Source organism: Eretmochelys imbricata, chromosome 17 (assembly GCF_965152235.1).
Source record: "Eretmochelys imbricata isolate rEreImb1 chromosome 17, rEreImb1.hap1, whole genome shotgun sequence".
NCBI classification, from domain to species: Eukaryota; Metazoa; Chordata; order Testudines; family Cheloniidae; genus Eretmochelys; species Eretmochelys imbricata.
Window position 1 is genome coordinate 17,391,915 of NC_135588.1, and position 21,189 is coordinate 17,413,103.

The window sequence follows — 21,189 nt, forward strand, 5'->3', positions numbered from 1 at the left end:
CTTCCGGGAGCAATGATGGCGGTAACCGGTGACCAGATAGCCAGCAAAAAGCAAAGTATATTTATTTAGATTTTCAGAGAAAACAGCCACCATACGCCCATCTAGCTTACCCCGTGCAAAACTGTCTTCCACATGGGGGAACCTGGGTAAGTCTAACCTTCCTATAGATGTCTCTGCAGAGCTTCTGTTTGTGTCCGCTTGTCTCCTGAGAGAACCCAAGACAACCGACCCTGCTCTCTTCTTCCCTTGAGATGGGCTGTTTCACTGTTTACTGCCCTTTTGATCTCTAGTTCCCAGCCTGGAAAAACAGCTGTGTCACTTCAGACTGGAGCCTGGAAGTCCGCCATTGTTTTGTAATTGCCCCCTTGCCCCCCACCCCTCCTAAGTGTCTGCTCGGAAGTTGCTTCTCTGAGAAGCCATTGTGTTACTTTCTTGTGTGTTCTTTCCAAGCCCCTCAAAGCTAGATCAATGCATTCCCACAGGAAAGTCTTCTAACCCGATATACAGTCACTTCCCCTCGCTGACCAGATCCCATAAAGTGTTAATCAAAATGTACACCTCACTATTCTAATATTATTACGTGGCATTTCCACATCTGTCGCAGAGTTTATGGCAGCTCGCTTTCTGTCTGCTGGCGGTGAGGGAATGTTTATTTGTTTTGTTTCTTTGTTTGTTAAACTGCTTAAGCTTTATTTTATTCACACTCATGTGGGTTTTATTTTTTCCAAAACCAGTTACTATTTAAATGCAGTTTTTTAGCTTTTTTTCCACTCAGGGGATTTAGTGGGAAATTCTTTCCACTGTGTTGGTTCAGCAGAGAACAAGACTCCCCTTTTAGTTTTCTCAATGAATATGTTCTAGGATGTTGCAGTGGGTTTTGAAAACCATTTCTTCCCCCCCCCCCCAAAACACACACGCACATCTATGCCAGAGCAGTTGTTGGAAAAGTGGATAAACTACCCCGCTGGTCAGGATTATGGCTTTCCAGAGAGGGAAAAATAAAAACTCAGGCCATATAAGTTTCTGCAGCTGGCCGCTAATGATTCCAGGGCTGGCTCTGCGTGTATAGTGTGTGGAGGGGTGGGGATAGACTGGGCTCTTGGAATGCGCTTGAGCAGGCCTGGCTGACAGGAACATCTGACTGGAAAGGGGATTCCCTCAATCTGGCATGAAAGGAAACCCCAGGCTTGTGGGTCAGTTACTGCAGTGCTAGGAAACCAAGGGCTAGTTTTACATCAGGCAACTGCTTCTGCCACTGCTGGAGAGCTGCAACTGTGCAAACACAAGGGAGGAACGGAAAAAAGGGAGAGAAGAAGCAAAGCAAACAGTGGAGAGTCTCCACCTTGCAGAAAGTGCATATCAGCCAACCTATCTTCCTATTCTAGCCTGACTTGCCAGAAAGCCAAATTCGCTTAGAGGCTAGGCTTGGAGCCTGGAGCTTTTTCTTGACCTTAAACTTCTTGGCTTGATAAGAAAATTGAGCTTGTAAAAATTGTTGCCTGCTGAGGTAGTTCATTTCCGTTTTCTGCTCTCCCAGACTTAACCCATTTGTTGCCCTATGTCCTGCCTTTTATAGTCCTTTTGCCATGTGGCTTGTGCTTCCTTTGTTCTTACTGTGGAAAATCACAGCAGCAAGATGGAGTTTGTAGTCACACGGGCAAGTCACTCGTCCATGCGTGAGTCGGTTCTTTACAGATGGAGCGGCAATTGCTCACATGCTGCCTTGGACATTCCCAGGAAGACTCCTCATATGTGGATTGGAGTCTCCCATAGTCCATTGTTAGTTAACTGTGTTTCTAGATTGGGCAATTAATCTGAAGAGTCCCTTCTCAGTAAGCTGCCCAAATGCTTCACTGGTGCTACTTAGAATCAAATGCATTGAGATACAAGTTCATAGTCAATATTCATAACTTCAGATACAAAAATGATACACACATGCAGACAGCATAATCATAACCAGCAAATTACAATCTTTTCATAGACACCTTACTAGACCTCCTGTCAAGGTTCCTTCCCCACTCTGAACTCTAGGGTACAGATGTGGGGACCTGCATGAAAAACCCCCTCAGCTTCTTTTTACCAGCTTAGGTTAAAACTTCCCCAAGGTACAAACTATTTTACCTTTTGTCCCTAGACCTTATTGCTGCCACCACCAAGCGTCTAACAAAAATAACAGGGAAAGAGCCCACCTGGAAACATCTTTCCCCCAAAAATCCCCCAAGCCCTACACCCCCTTTCCTGGGGAAGGCTTGATAAAAATCCTCACCAATTTGCATAGGTGAACACAGACCCAAACCCTTGGATCTTAAGAAAAATGAAAAAGCAATCAGGTTCTTTAATTAAAATTCTTCTTTTAGGAAAAAGTAAAAGAATCATCTCTGTAAAATCAGGATGGTAAATACCTTACAGGGTAATCAGATTCAAAACATAGAGAATCCCTCTAGGTAAAACCTTAAGTTACAAAAAGACACAAAAACAGGAATATACATTCCATTCAGCACAACTTATTTTATCAGCCATTTAAACAAAACAGAATCTAACACATATCTAACTAGACTGCTTATTAACTCTTTACAGGAGTTCTGACCTGCATTCCTGCTCTGGTCCCAGAAAAAGCAACACATGGACAGAGAGAACCCTTTGTTTCCCCTGCCTCCAACTTTGAAAGTATCTTGTCTCCTCATTGGTCATTTTGGTCAGGTGCCAGCGAGGTTAACTTAGCTTCTTAACCCTTTAAAGGTGAAAGGGTTTTTCCTCTGGCCAGGAGGGATTTAAAGGTGTTTCCCCTTCCCTTTATATTTATGACACTCCTTTGTACAATTTTGGTGCCACTATAGGACCTTGGTTGCAACAATGGTCTATACAGTCACAGTTCATGTCAATAACGTCATACCTCCCTTAACGGATCTTGTGGTCATTGGGTGGGTTTGCTCAAGGTCTGCCATGCCAGTTGTCTGCGCAGGGCTGGGGTGGCACACAGAGGGAACACACATACGCAGCCAAACATCTATCAACATCTAACCCCACTGGTAACCCTGACCACTGATCTTGTAAGTAAGTTGTCCTCTGTAGGAATCACAATCTAACATGACAGAAAATGACAAGCTAGGCAGAGCCTGAAATTGAACCAAGTTTTCCTGAGTCCTGGTCAAACGCTTTAATCACAAGGTCATCCTTCCTTGGATTTGTAGCAGGAGTCAAAGGACATTTGGTTTGGGGCCACTTTGGGATAACTTGCATCCATTCTTATCTCTGGGGGTGGGGAGAGGATATAGTAAAAACTAGGGCTGTCAAGTGATTAAAAAAATTAATCACAATTAATCACATGATTAATTGCACTGTTAAACAATAATAGAATACCATTTATTTAAATATTTTTTGATGTTTTCTACATTTTTAATATATATCATATATTGATTTCAATTACAGCACAACACAAAGTGTACAGTGCTCACTTTATATTTTTTATTACAAATATTTGTGCTATAAAAACAAAAGAAACAGTATTTTTCAATTCACCTCATACAAGTACTGTAATATAATCTCTTTATCATGAAAGTTGAACTTACAAATGTAGAAATATGTAGCAAAAAACCTATTAAAAATAAAACAATGTAAAATTTTAGAGTCTACAAGTCCACTCAGTCCTACTTCTTGTTGAGTCAATCACTAAGACAAATAAGTTTGTTTACATTTTCAGGAGATAATGCTGCACACTTCTTGTTTACAATGTCACCTGAAAGTGAGAACAGGTGTTCACATGGCACGGTTGTAGCCGACATTGCAAGATATTTACACGCCGGATGCATTAAAGATTCATATGTCCCTTCATGCTTCAACCACCATTCCAAAGGACATGTGTCCATGCTAATGAGGGGCTCTGCTCAATAATGACCCAAAGCAGTGCGGACTGACGCATGTTCACTTTCATCATCTGAGTCAGTTGCCACCAGCAGAAGGCTGACTTTCTTTTTTGGTGGTTCGGGTTCTGTAGTGTCCACACCAGAGTGTTGCTCTTTTAAGACTTCTGAAAGTATGCTCCACACCTCATCCCACTCAAATTTTGGAAGGGACTTCAGATTCTTAAACCTTGGGTCGAGCGCTGTAGCTATCTTTGGAAATCTCACATTTGTACCTTCTTTGAGTTTTGTCAAATCTGCAGTGAAAGTGTCCTTAAAACAAACAACATGTGCTGGGTCATCATCCCAGACTGCTATAACATGAAATATGTGGCAGAATGCAGGTAAAACACAGAGCAGGAGACACACAATTCTCCCTCAAGGAGTTCAGTCACAAATTTAATTAACACATTTTTTTAACTAGCATCATCAGCATGTCCTCTGGAATGGTGGCTGAAGCATGAAGGGGCATATGAATGTTTAGCATATCTGGTCCGTAAATACCTTGCAATGCTAGCTAGACAATGCCACGTGAACTCCTGTTCTCACTTTCAGGTGACATCGTAAATAAGAAGTGGGCAGCATTATCTCCTGTAAATGTAAACAAACTTGTTTGTCTTAGTGATTGGCTGATCAAGAAGTAGGGCTGAGTGGACTTGTAGGCTCTAAAGTTTTACATTGTTTTGTTTTTGAGTGCAGTTATGTAACAAAAAAAATCTACATTTGTAAGTTGCACTTTCATGATGTCGAGATTGCATTACGGTATTGTATGAGGTGAATTTAAAAATACTATTTTATCATTTTTACAGTGCAAATATTTGTAATAAAAATAATAATATAAAGTGAGCACTGTATACGTCGTATTCTGTGTTGTAATTGAAATCAATATATTAGAAAATGTAGAAAAACATCCAAAAATATTTTAATAATTTCAATTGGTATTCTATTGTTCAACAGTGCGATGAAAACCGCAATGAATCACGATTACTTTTTTTGAGTTAATCGCGTGAGTTAACTGCGATTAATCGACAGCCCTAGTAAAAACAGATGCCCTGAAGCTGTGCATCAGCACATGCTATTAAAAGATGTGTTGAGTGCTACATTTTTAGAGGGTTGAGGTTCATCCTGAGTGTATAATAGGGCTTGCATGTGAGTCTGGAAGGCGCTGAGATAGCAGGAATGCTCTGGGCTTGGCTGAGGGTCAGTTGAGTGGTTGGGGTGGTAGGAAGGGATGTGCGATGCCCACACATGCTAATTCTAGTTCTCAGGGTTATGAGTTCCTCACTGTAATGAGTACTGGAAACAAAAGGGTTTTTCCAAACCAGTTCCTGAGGGGTGCCTCAAGCTGTTGAGTGGAAGATTTCTTCCCTAATGGGGAGAAGTGATGGAGGAAGCCCTTTCCAGGTTTGTAGCAAGACGACTCTGATGACCGGGTTGTCCATATACAATGTCTGTTTGGGTGGGTGTGTTTCCTAAGCTCACGGGAGAAGACCTACTGTCCAGATAAGTGTGTGTATTGGGGAGGGTGGTTCCATCATTTATAGCAGCACTGCTATCCACTTGTAGTGGGAATGGATAGTAAGACGACTTGCCCTCGAAGGGGGAGAGGGACGCTGCCGTTTATTTTCTGAGCCTCGCATTCAGATTTGAAATGGTCGCTTTCTATTTCTGCAGTAAACAAAGTGAATTGTGTCGCGTGGGGGCAATGGCACATGCCTCAGGAGGTGAAACAGCCAGACCCTAGAGGAGCTCTGAATGGTGCCTTAATGGTTCCATACAGAGAGCACAGATCCTGCGAGGGTGAACACCGGCTGCTACGGGATTGTTACTTAAGAGTGCTGTGTGTGTAGAGGTGGGGAGGAGGGAGATACCAAATGGCTGGTTTGTTTGGCACCTTTCTCATTTGGAAGTTGTGGGGCTGAAAATCTTGTAGGTGAAACAAACAATTATTCTCTCCCTCTGGAGAACAAATGTTCTTCAAAAGGGGGCCTAGGGGCATTAAAATCCTTGTTCTGGAAAGGTTTGCCAGCCTCACTACCTAGAGTCCGCTGCTGCTGTGAAGTTAGCACCGAGCTAGCCCCTGTGATATGCCCATGTCACAGGGTTGTGTGCTCAAGGAGCTGCGTTTTGCAGTGCTTCAGGCTCAACCCAAAACTCTCCTTTATCTGGGCACGGGGATAATCTCTCTCCTTGCTGTGCTGGAACCCAGATCATTTCACACCATATTGGCAGAACATGTGTTCTGTTAGAGACTGTGTTATTGTTAGAGACAGTAAGGGATCAGATGGGGACAATGTCAGTGGTGTTTCACTGATGTTCAGGAGACCTGGTGTGGTTTTGAGTTTCTTGTTCCCTGAGCTAATGGACATAGACTTATCCTGCAGGAGAAGGAACAAGTGATCCAGTCAATTAATTACCAAACACTACCAGTGGGGTTACGAGTGGCCCAGTGGGAAGACCATGGCTGCTACCATAGTGGAGAGGGAAGTATTGTGGCAGTCTTGGCTGGTATTGACATCTGGTAAATTTAAATACTAAATTTTGGGGAAGCAGCATGGCCTGGTGAATTGGGCACTGAAGTGAAACGGACCTTGGCAAGTGTCATCCTCCCTCTCTGCCTCGGTTTCCCCCACCTGTAAAATAGGGATGATCAGTCTCACCTATTGTAAATTTCTCTGAGCTTTATGGGTGAAACTTGCTATGCTGTTTGTTATTTGAATAGCTTAGATATCTGGGAGTGACCCCTTTAGCCAAAACAGAAAATTCAAATACAGCGCAGTAGGCCAAAGACTGATTATGCTATGATTGGGTGTGGGATGGGAGAGCAGTAAGGACGTTTAACTGTAAAATACTTCCTGAAAAACAATAAGAGTAGTCACCTGAGTCCAGGCATTCTCAACCACTTTCATAGCATGGATTGCATCGTAATCCATCTTGCAATAAACCCGGTCCTGCTGCAGGTCTGCACTTCACTCTCGGTGGCATATCAGTTTGGCTCTACCCCATTGCAGTTCTACCTTGAATAAATGCTGCTTCAAAGGTGCAATGGGTCCTGGACACCAGCTGCGATTGATCTCCAGCTGGTGATGTCAGTTTGGGGAGGATCAGAGTTCAAGCTCCAGGAGTGCACAAAAAAGAAGTTATAAGACAGTAAATTTGATGCTGTGATTTTTGGATGGGGGGGGGGGTTGTATATTGGGAACGCCTTCCTCGAACACTCCAAACTGGGACCACCTGACGCTGATGAGGCGCAGCAATTCTGAAGACCATTTGAGTAAGCTTGTGCGTTATAGCGCACTTAGAAAACCCATCTGTTCAACTGTAAGCAAGTCTTAACCTTAACTAGAGCAGACCTTCTGCTCTGTTATAATCTTGAGATTGTCTAATGGACAACTCCCCTCCATCCACCATCATGTAACATCTCTTTGGCAACTACAGCAACTGCTTGTCGAAAAGTAATATTCGGAAAGTATTTATGTTGTTTTTAGCTGTCTCTTAATGAAAGTAGGCAGATGAAAAAGGGAGGAGCCAGCTGCTTGTGGACCAACCAGCTTTCCACAGTCCCTCAGCAAGTACTCTGCAGATCACTGGTGGTCCAGGGACCATGGTATAGTCCTATTCCTAGTACTGTATATTTTGGTGCAGTATGCAGAAGTTAAAGTATACATTCAGGTAGAACAAATACAAATCAATAAACCCCAACCTCCGCTAAAGTGAGAGAGCTACTAACACTCACGGTTTAGTAGTAATTGGACCATAGTTTACGTTATACATCAACGTTTTACTATGTAGTGTATATTCTTGGGTCATCATATGACGGTGTCTGTCTTGGGAGGGGAACTTAACTGGTGATTGTGGGTTTACAGTGTGGACTGAGGATATGTGTTGTGTTGTATATGCCCTAGAGCAATGGAGGGACAAATTTTAAATAACCTTAAATGAGATCTTCTTTGTGTTTTGTCTTATTTAAGACTGTTTGAGGTTGTAGTTGCTCTTGAACTGTCACATCCCCAGACACTTCTTTTCTAATGTGAAATATTCATGTGTTTTCCATATGTTCATAGTACAGTATTCAGTTAACTTCTTCTTTAATGCAAGCAAGCTTGCGCTTGCGGTTTGTAATTTCTTCACCGAATGTAGGTAGCTTGGGTTTCCAAGCTACGAGCCCTAGTCTTGGTGTCTGCTTACCAGTCAGTAGCAAACAAAACAAGCTTCCTTTTATGCAACCAACTTCATCTTGGACTGTTTCCCCTCCCTCCCCCAGCCCTGCCCTGCAGAAATGCATGGGAGAGAACCCTACAAGCAGAGATGAAGGCATCTGATAGGGTGTCAGCATTTCCTGTGTGAATCGAATCTCCATCCCATTCTGTTACACTTCTGCTTTGTGACTACCGGTGTTTACTGTACAAGGGCTTTCTCGTTAAATGGCTAACTTGATGCTGTGGTATCCCTTATCTCTTTCTTTCTCCGGTGTGCAATAACAAACGTGATTCTTGCTGCTGCTTCTGAGAGGCCCTGTAAGCCTTTCTCCCCTCCCTACTCAAACTGCAGCTCAGGAACAGGTGCTTTCCGCATGTGACCCTACAGAAGTGAATCAGCTCTAAGGTGCAGAATGTACTCTTGTCTGCCCTGCCCTGCCAGCCTACTACGTTAAAAGGAAAGTGCAGAGAAAAGCATTTGTGTGGGTCTCCCCTGGAGTTTTCAACCTGGGTGTGGCTCACAAAGTGGCTCACAGCATGGCTGGGAGCACCTATTTATCAAACATTCCCAGCAAGTGGCAGAGTTCTGAAATATGCAGGGTGATTCCCCAAATGAACTCCCCAGGAGAAGAATCAAAGATTTTTCCATTCTGGAGCCAGCCTTGCAGCTTTCTGTGTTCCAGGTGACACCGCAGCATTCAAGAGACCTGAGAGTGTAAAAGTTCCACCGGAGAAAATGTTATGGGGAACAACCCTGCGCTGGCCCTGGGGAAGCACTGCTGATCTAGTGTTCTTTTCCATCTGGTGCCACTGAGCCTAATTCTCTTTTCACATTGGTGTAAATCAAGAGTAACTCCACTGAAGTCAGCAGAACTTCACCAGCATAAAATGTGTGGGTGTGACACAAGAATGACTATTTCCAGACAAAAAACTACATTAGAATGAAGTTAAAGGTGAGAGTAATTTACGGGGGGGAAAGCATTTGATAGGGGTATTACGGTTGTCCCCAATCCGAGCATTATAAACCAAGGAAATTCAGAATTAAGTTTTCACTTAAAAGAAACCCAAACATGGTAAGAGGTATACAGGTAAGGCACTCAGATTACCTTAACTCTGCCCTGAAGTAACACTACAATTGTGATTGTCGTGTGTTTATCCCAGATTAATTTAAACCAATTTTTAAAGATACACTAGATTTTTTTTTTTTAATATCCTCCCTCCCAAATAGCATCACTGTAGGGCGCTATTCCCTGTAACTCAGGTGAAACTACAGGAGGTGATGAATAGCGGAACTCCTCTGTGTCTTCAAGTTGGATATTCTCCAAACAGGTGATCAGCCGAACTTGCTTTTAAAACAGACCGGCAAAGGGTTTTAAAGCCAGTGAAATCCATCAAATGCTTTCTCAAGAGCGCAGAGTGAAAAGCTGCCAGTCTGAAATTGTATAAGCTGTCACTGCAGCTTGAAACACAGCAGATTATCTTTTGTGATGCGTTTTTGAGCCTAAGTGTGGGTAGAAATTTAGTTGGTTAAAATAACAATTTATGTTTCATGGAGTCTTGACGAATAACTGTGTCCCAGAATGGTGCTGTCTGGTTTTCTGTTCTGTGTCATGTATAGGGTGCTGTACCCTGGCTGATGATAGTTTGGGGATTCTTGTTCTTTTAATTGACCTCCTGTTTTTGCAGGTTTTTTCCACCTTGATTTTGGCAGAATCTAGAAAATGAGGCATGTATCATTTAATGCAATATAAAAGGAACTGATTCAACCATTCCCTTCCCCTTTCAAAAACTGAAAACCTTACAACATGAGAAATATGGCCTACAGAAAGCTAGTCGTAGCAGATAGATAAGCACCATTCTGGTAGCTGATGAACATCTACGCTCACGTACCTTGGCGAGAGGGGCCAGAGTCGAGCCAGTAAAATCCTTGTCTTTCACTGTACACTATTCCTACAACACAGTGATTTGACTTGAATGCTACAGGTACTCCAGCCCAAGGTCAGGTCCCTTCTTATTGCCTCACTAACTGTTTTCTTTAAGCTTGGGTGAAGGACTGGAGGATGATGGCCTTTGTCATCTTCCTTCCTGTGGAGGTGGATATGAATTTAATGAGGTGAAAGGTACCAAACCAACAGCCACCCTCTCAGTAGTCCACAGAGCAGGTACGTTAGCAGGGCAGTATGTCTTTATGGTCCACGTGTGAGCTATACAGTGGCAATTACTTTTGACTTTACCTTTGACGAAGTTAGAGGGGTGGTGGTAGTGAGAAACTGAGCGCAGGTCTGTGAAGCGAATGCATTGGGATAGAGAAGAAGGGCATTGTGGGATTACCACTCTATAGGGCTTTGTGGGGATAATCTTGATATGTTCCTAGTTTCACCTTGTGACAGCAGAAATACCTCCCATATGGGAAGGATAATTGATTCTTAAGGATATTTCTAAGAGGGGGCAGGAGAGAGAGACTTCTTAAAATAATCTTGTCTACGGGAGACAATGTGGTTTAGTGGACAGAGCACTGAATCAAGACTTGAAGACCTGGGTCCTATTCCTGGCTCGGTTACTGACCTGCTGGGGGACCTTTGGCAAGTCACTTCCCCTCTCTGTGCTTCCCCATTGTGTAAAATGGGACTAGTGATACTTTATCCAGTGCTTTGAGGTTTATGGATAAAAAGTGCTATATGAGAGCTAAGGAGTAGTATAGCACCACGGGGTCCTGGCACGGGACTGGGGTCCCTAGGTGCTACTGCAGTACATGCGATTTAAGAAAAAAACACTAGTAGACTTTGTTTAGGGAGGTAAAGCAAAGCAACCCTCTAGATTGGAGCTTTTTCAACCTCCTGATATACGTTTATTTCTTGTGCTAGTGCTGTTCTTCCTCCCCATGCCACAGAACATCTCACCAGAACCCTTTCCTCTGTGTGTATCACCAGCTGGAATTCCAGGCCATGTTGTCCATGCTTTGCTTTGCCAAAGCAGTCTGTTGGGTGCAACCCAGATTCAGTCTCCTTCTCGTCACCTGAGCGTTGTGCCCTTACTCCTTTCTGTTGCCAGCCTGAGGGTGTCCATCCCGGAAAGGCAGCTTATTTGGATTGGCAAAGGACTGAACTTTTAACATAGCAGCAGTATTCTGAGTGTCAGCTCCAAATCTGCCCAGGATAACCAGTCTCTTTAGATGCCCTTAGAGGAGGTCATGTCAATATTTTGCAGTTCAATGAGTGCAGCCGTTATTCCATGCGTGGTGGGAGGGTGGGAAGCAGAGAAATCTAAAGTGACAAGTAAGTGGCAAATCCTTAGTAATCCCTCTGGGTATCCAGAGTAATGATATTAAACATGAGGAAACTCTGTTGGTACTCCTATGGCTGCTCAATACTCAGAATGCTATTTTAACCTAGTGTAACTGGACATGGAATCCTGCAGGGCCTCACAGAATTGCAAAACATGGACATGTAAGAGAACCCTTAAGGCGTCACCTATTTGCTCAGTTTGTCTTTTTAAATTGGCCTGACTTTTAAAAGCTATTTTGATTGTTTTGCCAGGTGAAGTGGGGAAGCTCAGCATATCAGCTCTGGTCACCTTTACTGTGGTCTCCTGGCATGGTTTATGCAATAAACTCGTACAATATTAAAGTTCCACATTTCCTGCAAGGGAGTGTCTTTGTTTTATAGGCTGTCAATGTTATTTTATGGGATTCCCTCTCTAGGGCAGGTGGAATATGAAGACTCCAGGACAGTAGCCCCTATACTACTGAATGAAATGACTTGCAGGAGATAATTACAACCATTCCCATTAGGAAAGAAATTGTGCCCGGCGTTGTAAAGAATTACCCACCTCTTCATTCTTGTGTTTGAAATTGGTCTGTAATTTGTTGGTGCTGCTAACCAAAGCTTTTTATTATCTTTTTAAACCAGATGGCAAAATGTGTGCCTTCTGTGTGCGTGAGAGAAGAGAAGGTGGCAGAACAGTTTGTCCTGCCCTGAGAAACACTTATAAAGGAAAAACGTGCATGGTCAGCACTATGACCAAGCAAAGGCAAAGAGAAGTCTATTCTTACTCTGTAGGGCAATTTGGAAAATTGAAAGGGCACAGTCTGGGTGACAAATGGTGATTTACGTTTTTAGATTCTGAGAAGCAGTCTGATTTATACCTTATAATTTCTTCCCTCAGTACGATTATGGAAGATTATGGGCCTAGGAGACCCAGTCAGATCAGAATCAGATCAGATCAGATCAGATCAGAATCCCTTTGCGCTAGGTGCTATACAAACAGAACAAAATTTTCCAACAAAATGATTTTTCAACAGAAAATGTAGTTTCTGCAAAATCCCTAATTTTTTTTTTTAATTTTCCAATGGAAAATCAACATGCAGGTCAAACTGATCCAAAATGAAATATTTCATCTAAATATTTTGGTTTGTTGAACTGACCCAATAGGTTTTGCTTAGAGTCCATTCAGTAGGGAGCAGCATTTCCTGAAGTGTGACATTGCCTCATGGGAGTTGCCGTTCTGGATGTTTCATGTCCTATTGTTCCCTGTGGGACAGGCTCTGTGGCTGGGCTGTATCTCCCATGATGCACCAGGCAATCGCCTCTCTGATAGCTATGTATGGTGGGTCATGGGAGTCAATAACTACAGTGCATCATGGAATGTGCATTGAAGCCTGATGCCTAGAGGACCATAGGGTACAAAGCATTCAGAACTAGAGCTCCCATGAGGCAGTGTGGCACTATATAGAAATGCAGTTTAATATTGACCTGCCTCCAAATTAAACGTTTTTGTTTTGCAAATACTGAAACTTTTTGTTTTGATAAAAATGTCCAAAACAAAACAATTTTGATATTTCCATCTTGAAATTTTTGAGATCTTCTTGTTCTACAGAAAACTTCAATATTTTGGCCTTTCATCATGGTTCAGGATGGTGGGGGGGTAAAAATATCTGAATTTTCCACAGGACAGAAATTCCAGGTTTCACTCAGATGGTTAACGCTACCTGGGCAGCTCGAAAATTGGGCTCCTTTTGTTTGCTAGGACCCATTTTGAAGGTAACAATTGAAAAACGTGAGGGTTGATTCTCTCGAGTTTCTCTCCCTCTTTCCCCAAATTTAGGTTTCTTTTGGGCACTACGTACAGAAGCTCTGGTGGCTTTTGTGACTCAGCAGCACCTGCATTGCCTTAAATTCGTAGCCGTGAAATTCTAGTGTAATCCTTTGGAACAGGCTTCCTTCAGTCCCTCCATTTTCCTGTGCGTGCTTCACTGAGCTAAAGAAGAACTGTGCTGATCACTTGTTCCGTCCATTGAGTGCCCATGTGGCCATGCAGCCATGGGGTAGTGGTCAGAGGGGTGGATGAGCCTCAGCAACTTTTCTTATTCTTGCTGTTGATTTCAATGGGAGCCAGGTGCCCTCCACTCTTTGACCTGAGTGGCAGCTAAAGGCTGGGGTCAGGGGTGGGTGTGTCAGGCAATAATTATTTAATGACAGTAAGGTGTTGAGAGTCAAAAAGTTAGAGATTCATAACTGTTAAAACACACATTGTCAACATCACATGTCAAAATATACAAAGTAAAGATCCCTAAATCAAACTCTGATTTCTCGATCAGCATTTTTCTTGTTTTGTGTATCTGTTAATTTTGATGGTTCTAGATGAACATTTTTTTCGTTGCTTTGCATGTGTATGGTGAAATGAATGTTTGCCGACATTTACTGATAAAAATCAGATCCCTCCAAGCCTAAGTGTAATGGTTTGAAGGGGGTGAAGTTAGGTTAGGAAAGTCATCACAATAACAAAGTCTCTGCCTCTGTTACTAGTAAGACCTGATGCTGTAATTGAAAAGTTGAATAAGTTTAATTTTTTTTTGGTCGTTTACTCTTTGCATTTCTTTGAATGAAAATAGACAATGGAAAATAGATTAGTTGGTTTCACTTCCTGGTTCTCATTCACCAGCTCTGTGCTGTTGCTGCTGTATGAAGATATAGAGTTCATAATCTAGGTTTGAGTCACCTTTTACTTTATCTAAACCCAGCCTTAATTTGCAGTTAGAGTAATTCAAGCACATTTGGCTGAAATCAGGCCTGGTGAAACTCCATTGAACTTACACCAGAGACAAATTTGGTCCATTAATTGGTATCAGTGAGCACCAGGGCTTGGAAGGAAAGCTTGTGTTTGCTGTCAGTTACCTATTTCAGTGCTTCACTATTAACAAAAATATCAGGCTGAAGACTAGGGTTGTGTCTCTCAAGGCCCATTGAATGTAGATGTGACTCAATCCCTTAGTCGTCTTTGAAAGTTTCAATCAAAATAATTGGTATTTAATTACATGTAACTTTGATTTTTATTTTGATGTGCAAACAGTGTAGTACTAAAAGTGGAAGGAACAGCCTATTGCTGAGGGAGTTGATCGGGCATTGGAATGGGAATCCAGATATCTGGCTCCTATTCCCAATTGCCACTTAGCTGCTGTGGCCATGAGCAAGGCTCTTCTATCTGTGTGTCTGTTTTGCCTCTCACTATTTGTCTGTCTTATCTAGTTAAATTATAAGGCCTTCAAGGCTGGGACTGTGTTTCACTATGTGTATGTACAGGTCCCCTAGCACAATGGGGTCCCAACCTTGATGGCAGTGCCCAAGCACTACCATACTATAGATAAATAACATTGATTCTTTGCTGGCTTATCAAATCTTGATTCCACAGGCTGAATTCTAGTTTGTGACACTGCTGCAAACCGAGGAAGTCGGTGAGCCAAATCCATGCCATCACTCCCCCAGCTTAACCTATGATATGAATCTACTAAGAAACCAACTCTTGAAAATGCAGAAAATTGTTTGCTCTGAAAGACTCTGCTGGAAGAGTTTGATAAGCCCTGAAAAGTCCCATCCTTGCTCTCAAACAGCCATCAGCTAGTGACTCCAGTATGCACATTCCAATCTTCCTTTGTACAAAAATATGTTACTGCAGTTTGGGTTTTTTTAGTGAACGTTTTCAGCCCTGGTCGTTTTTGTTCATCCTATGTTTAAAAAAAAAGGGTGTGACCCTTAGGTTTATAGCTGAACTTTCTTAAGTTCAAGGGTGTTTGGATTTGTGTTTGTGTTTGACTCCTCTGTAATCTGGATATTACCTCTGTCCTCTCAATTCTCATCTTGCAATGTTTGTCCCCACGCCCCCTCTGTCCTTAAGTTTTATGGGGAGAACTCAGAACTCAAGTGCACTGAATACTTGTATACCACAGGGAGTGTAGTATAAATACCTAGCTAGACAGTGCGTGAGGGTGTCTGGCTTTGTCATATTACCTATCTTGCTCAGTTCTACTTGCTTCCTCCACAGAAGGCGAAATCGAAGCTTGCATGAGATGTTTTTGTTCATTTCGTTCAAAAAGATTCTTCCCTCTGAAATGTGTCTGCAGTTGTGAGTCACCAGTGCTTTGCTATGAAATGAGAATTCATTCACTGAATGCTAATGATATTTTTTTTTTAAAAAAAGAGACAGCGTGAGAGAATAAATGCCTTGGCTACCGCTGAGAGAGAGTGATCCAGCCATTTGCATGAAAAATTTAATGCCTCTTCCTCCTCCTCAGTGGAAGCACTGATACTTGTCTGGGATGAAACTAACTATGCTTTAGTGGACCAAATTTGTACTGTGGTGACCCCCCCAATGTGGAACTCTGTACCTTGGTGAATCCCTTTCTTCTTGCAGGAGCTGCCTGAAACATTATTAATGTGGACCCTGGTGTAGAATGGTTTCCCAGCTCCCAACCCAGGCTGAAATGTGTGCATGCAATTAAATTAGAGCACCCAGTCTTACGGCCTTTTGACAGCAAGCTGCAGGATCTAGGGAAAGTTGAAGAATTGGGATGTGCCTCTTGCCTTTCCCCCAGCTCAGACAGTTTTCCTCTGTCCTCCCTTGGGAGCCCATCTGCCATCTGGACCGTATTCCCCTGCCTTCATCATTATTAGCTAGAAGTACTTTGTCCTGCTGGCTGTAGTGTGGCAAACTGTGGCAACTGCATGCAGTGTGGGCTCTGCCAGGCTTCTACATAGCTCTGTCAAACTACGCAAAATCCCATAGAAACCTTCGCAGTGCACTGCGGGGGAGTCCAGTACAGTCTAGCAGAAGCCACTGTTCTTCCTGATCCCCTATCTCATTACAGGGCTGTCTGCTGCATATAGAGAAAATTCTAAACATGAGTCAACCTTAGGTAGTGTTCGCTCCTCCCAGCCCCAGGTGTGAAATGCAACAGGGAAAGTTATTGTAACCCCTGGATGGCCAGAAAAAAATAAAAATGTTAAGGCTTTACAATTCATTGTCTTTGGACTTCCCAGAGCTAGAAGTCAGTGCTCTGTGTGCCATTGGAAAGCTGGTTTTCTGGTTGAGTAAATCCCTGAGGGAACTGGCACGTGAAGTGGGCAAAAGTGAGTGATAAATACATTTATAACTCAGCTCTGCAATTTATCACTTGGAGGTCACCTCTGCACTTATAAGCCTGTGTGCGCCTGTGCGTGTATGAATTGAAAATCTTACTTTTGGAAATCTGTCATATATAACTAGGGTTTTTGGGTGCCAAACTAGGGTTTTTGGGTGCCAGACTAGAGGTGTTTTGGAGGTGCCTGACTTCCAGAGCATGGGTGCTCAGAAATTTCTGAAAACTGGCCCTTTTCATATGGTTCAAGTAAGGCACACAAAATCACAGGCCACTTGTGAAAACCATGGCGTGTGTGTGTGTATGCCAAGATTCATTCTCTAATGTGTGTGCATGCATATAAATATATAGACTATAAACAAAATAATTTGGCTGTGGGTGGGAGTATATAATTGCAACACATGATATTGCATTGCCCTATACCTACCCCATTATTCCAGCTGAGTGTGGAAACATTAGACTATTATATCTATGAGGGAACTTCCTTTTCTGTTGCATTACCGCAGTTAAATATTTTCATTCTTAGAAATATGTGAGAAGTCTCTGAAGCTTGTAGTCTATCCTGTAAATCTTTATCAGGCGATTTCAGATTAGGAGCTTTTTTCCTTTCAGGCTTTTATTTTCACCTTGGGGCAGTTATCAGTTTTGCTTGCCAAGATTAAGATGCAAAGCTTTGCTCTGGTTGAGAGATCAGTCAGGGACGGTGTTCCTTAGAACTGACAGATATACCTCGGAATGGTGGAACAGCAGGTGACTGGTTAAAGCCGGGGAGCACCCTGGATTGCTAAGGGAGCTCAGGGCATCTGTTGAATATGAGTATTTGTAGGGGCTGCTTGTGGGAATTCTCTTCTGCAGGTGCCCAGAAGTGACTGATAGTAACATCAGTGACCCAGCCAGTTGTAGGTATTGCAAGGGGTGGCGTTTAAGTGTAAAAAGAGAAAAGGGGGAAAAGGGCTGATGACCAAATAAAATAGTCAAAATATATGGTTGAAGGTACTGGAGAGCAGCCTATCGTGAATACTGAAGCCAGTATAATTAGTGACTTATGCAAACTCACTGGTGTTTATGGTTACCTTGCCCTTCCATGCCCTGTTCGTCTGCTCATCCACTGATTGCATATTGTCAAAATGCTAGGCTGTGAGCTCTCTGGAACTGTTTTTGCACTACTTTTTTGTACAATGGCTAGCATGACGAGGCCCTGATTTGAGACCTGCAGACGCTATTGCAACAGAAATGATCAGTAATAAAGGGGGAGGTTGTTAGCACCAACTGGCATTTGTACATTCCAGACCTATCAAAATACTAGTGAGACTGGGGGAGAGAGAGGTGCCTCTCTAAAAGAGGTAGCAGGGACACTTGAACTGTTTTTCAAATAGTCTCAGCATTTCAGACCCAGAGGAATCGTATTTATTTGGAGCGCACAGTCTCAAAGTGCCTCTGTTCTCCTCCTGTAAAGTGATGATGGTACTTCTCTGTCTCACAGGTATGTTGAGGATAAAGTCCACGTGCATGTGTGAGATACACCAATGATATGCTAAAACCTAGACAGACAGAGTTGTATAAGACCAGAAGCTGGCAATGGGACTCCTTTCTAACCGATGGGAGTTTGAAAAGTGTTGGCCTAATTCTGCTCTCATTGAATTCCAGTGGTAAAACTCCCACTGGAGCAGTGTTAGGCCAACCTTGAGTTCTTTTAAAAATGTCACCTTTATCTTCTCTGTTGTACTCAAAGGAGGGAAAAACAGAGCTAGTCTGGGAAGGAAAGTATAAGTGACAGGGAATTAATTTTATTTATTTATTTCTTCTGATCAGTTGTCGTCGTTCCGCCCCCACCCTGGACAAAGGCAGCCAAGCTACATACTTCATTAATCTCTTAAATCTCAAAATCTTAATTTGTTAACCCATAGATTCTGTTAAAATAATAATGCTTGTGAGAGGTACTGTAACTGACACTCTTCTGATGTGGGACTGTTTTCAATACAAGCTGGATTTCCAAATGTCTTGCAGGCCGTCAAGGTTTCAGGCTAATGAGGATCTATTCAGTGTAATTAATAGTCTGTCAGGGAATGTGACTCTATCTTGGATAACGGAGTTTTGGATAATTGAGGTTGAACTGTATGAGCAAAGTGAGGGCTAGGCAGTTTAGTCTCTTGTCAGGGTTGTCAAGTTTGAAAGAAGATGTATATTTTATTGAAATCCAGTAACCTCTGAGTAATTCCAACTCTCTGCTCTGACCCCTGTGCCTTTGCCTGGTTGCACTGTCAGGGGGAAATGGAGACTGGCTTTTTGTTCTTTAAAACAAATGTTAGGAAGAGCAAAGGAGAAACGCAGACACTACTGGGAAGAATTATCTTGGGGTAGAAAAGAAAATGAATTCCAGTTTGGTCTCTAAAATGCATAATGTTCTCCATTCAACCAGCGTCCCGGGGGCATCATACATCTCACCTCTTTTCCTTAAGATTTGTTAGGCTGTCTCTTGTTGTGTTTGGTACATAGATGCCTTTTTTGCACCCTTTCCAAAGTTCTTGGGGCCTCAGATGTGTATAAATGAAAATATGTGGTTTTCACAAAGCTTTCTAGTCTAACCACTCAACCAGTTTGTTTCCAATGCTGAATTCTTGTGTCTGTTTCCAGATCAATAATATCTATTCTTTTTCTTTTCTCTCCTACCATGTATATTTTTTGGCATATTGGTGGAAATCTGCAGAACTCCCTGCTGAAGAAGGTAGGTGGAATTATATTGGCTCTGCTTTTTCTTTTTCGACCTTCCCTTCACTCTTGGAGCATGTCTTTAGATATTCTGGGTGGGGAGCTTAGTGTCAGCTAGTCCAATGAAGACTGCTGGGCAGCTCACAAAGGACCTGATTCAATGCCCATGGGAATATTTTGCATTGGGCTCTTCTTTAAGCCCATGGAGAGAGTTGGAGGCCTAAGAACAACCCCAGTTACACAGAGGCAAAACATACCTGTGTGAGATTTAGGAGGGGAAAGAAAGATGACTTCACACTCTTGGGTGATGCTGTCTAGAATTTTGAGCTTGAAAATTGTCTCATAAAGGAATTTTTTTTACTTGATTCTGATACAGCAAATTTTGGTAAAAGATCATTCTATGGAACTGTTAAAAAGTAGCTCCTATGCGTACAGAGCAGCCTGACCTACAAGGCATCCTAAGCTAGACCGGTGCATATCTACTATAATAATAATACTTTACATTTACGTAGCACCTGTAACCTGTGGTTCCAAAAGCATTGCATAAAGATTATAAGCTTATACTCATTGTGCAGGTGAGTAAATTGAGCCCCCAAGAGGTTTAAGGGATTCCCCATGTGTCATATAGTGAGTCAAAGACATTCAAAAATAGAATGCAGAAATGCTGACTTAGGTCCAGATCCTCAAAGGTATTTAGGTACCTAACTCTCATTGGTTTCAATGGGAATTAGACCGTAGCTCCCTGCTCTGATCGCTAGACTGTTGGTTCTCAGATAAAAAGGCATCTATTGTACACTGCTTTGTTGGGGATTATGAAGCAGTGTGGTGAAACCTTTTAAGTGTAAGAAGAATGGATGTCTTCAACACTAACAAGCATTTATACATCCTGTAAGTTGAGCACGTGCAGTTTTCCGAAACTACATAAATGAAGGGAAGGGGGCTCCATGTTAGTCCCTTTAGTTAAAACAAAACAAAACATGCAAACAAACTTAGTTTGGGGGAGGATTCATGTCTGATGATGTTTAGATAGGTCAAATTTTGGCTGTGAAAATCCTACATGCTATCCCTTGAAAGGTGAGTTATATTACTCCAGAAATTAGAGCAATGCATAGCTCTGCAATGGCAGGCAGGGACCTCAGTTCCACCCAAACTAAAACCTTGGGCTTTTCAAAGTGTGTGAATCTTTTTTTTTTTTTTTTTTCTTTTAAACCCAGGAAACTTCAGGTGCATCAGTTTTTAGTGATATCCCTGTGCACAGGGCCATTGTCTACTAACCATCTGTGATCGCCACCAGGAAACACTGCCTTGTTTCTTGGCTGCCTCCTTCCATCCCCATTTGTCTTCCGCTTAGCCCCTGGCAAGGGCTTGTAATTCATGCTGGTGGAGCTTAGCATGATCCGGTCAGGCATAGGTATGGCTGCCACACGCTCACCTTGGAGTTGAGCTGGCAATGATACGAGTCCTGATTCAGGACAGCACTTAGCATATGTTTTACATTAGGCATGTGGTTGAGTCCCATCGACTTCAGTGGAGCGTAGGCATATATTTAAGTGCGGTCCTGAATAGGGGGTTCTTTCTTCAGTCAAGCCCACAGTGAGTCATGCCAGTAATTCTAACGCAAGCAAGTCCAACCTCAAAGCATAGCACAGAACCCTTGCACCCAAGCAGGCTTAGTATCTTGAGCTCTCCCAAGTTCATTTTCAGCACCTGTGTAGTGCTTATGGTGCTTCCATATTTTGTTTTGCTAGGAAAGTCGCTCTGGGAGCTGGTGCTGGAGCAGTTTGAAGATCTCCTTGTGCGCATTCTTCTCTTGGCTGCCGTTGTGTCATTTGTAAGTATCCTCCTCTCCTCTCTATGTGTAATGCTCCCAAATAAACAAATACCAGTCAGCATTGTCTGTGCTCTGAAAGCAGACAGTGGTTGATGCTCCCTCTATGCACTCACAAAGGTCCTGACTATAGTGGAACTGATG

At 42.7% G+C, this 21,189-nt stretch overlaps 1 protein-coding gene across 2 annotated transcripts in view; it reads left to right on the top strand.

Annotated features, from left to right (window-relative positions):
- Positions 1–21,189, top strand: part of ATP2A3 (ATPase sarcoplasmic/endoplasmic reticulum Ca2+ transporting 3) — a 136,314-nt gene that overhangs the window by 29,104 nt on the left and 86,021 nt on the right. For both annotated transcript variants that reach the window (XM_077836373.1, XM_077836374.1), the window contains exons 2-3: positions 19,216–19,233; positions 20,966–21,048. In XM_077836373.1, the coding sequence (XP_077692499.1) occupies positions 19,216–19,233; positions 20,966–21,048 (101 nt within the window). The remainder of the gene's footprint in view (positions 1–19,215; positions 19,234–20,965; positions 21,049–21,189) is intronic.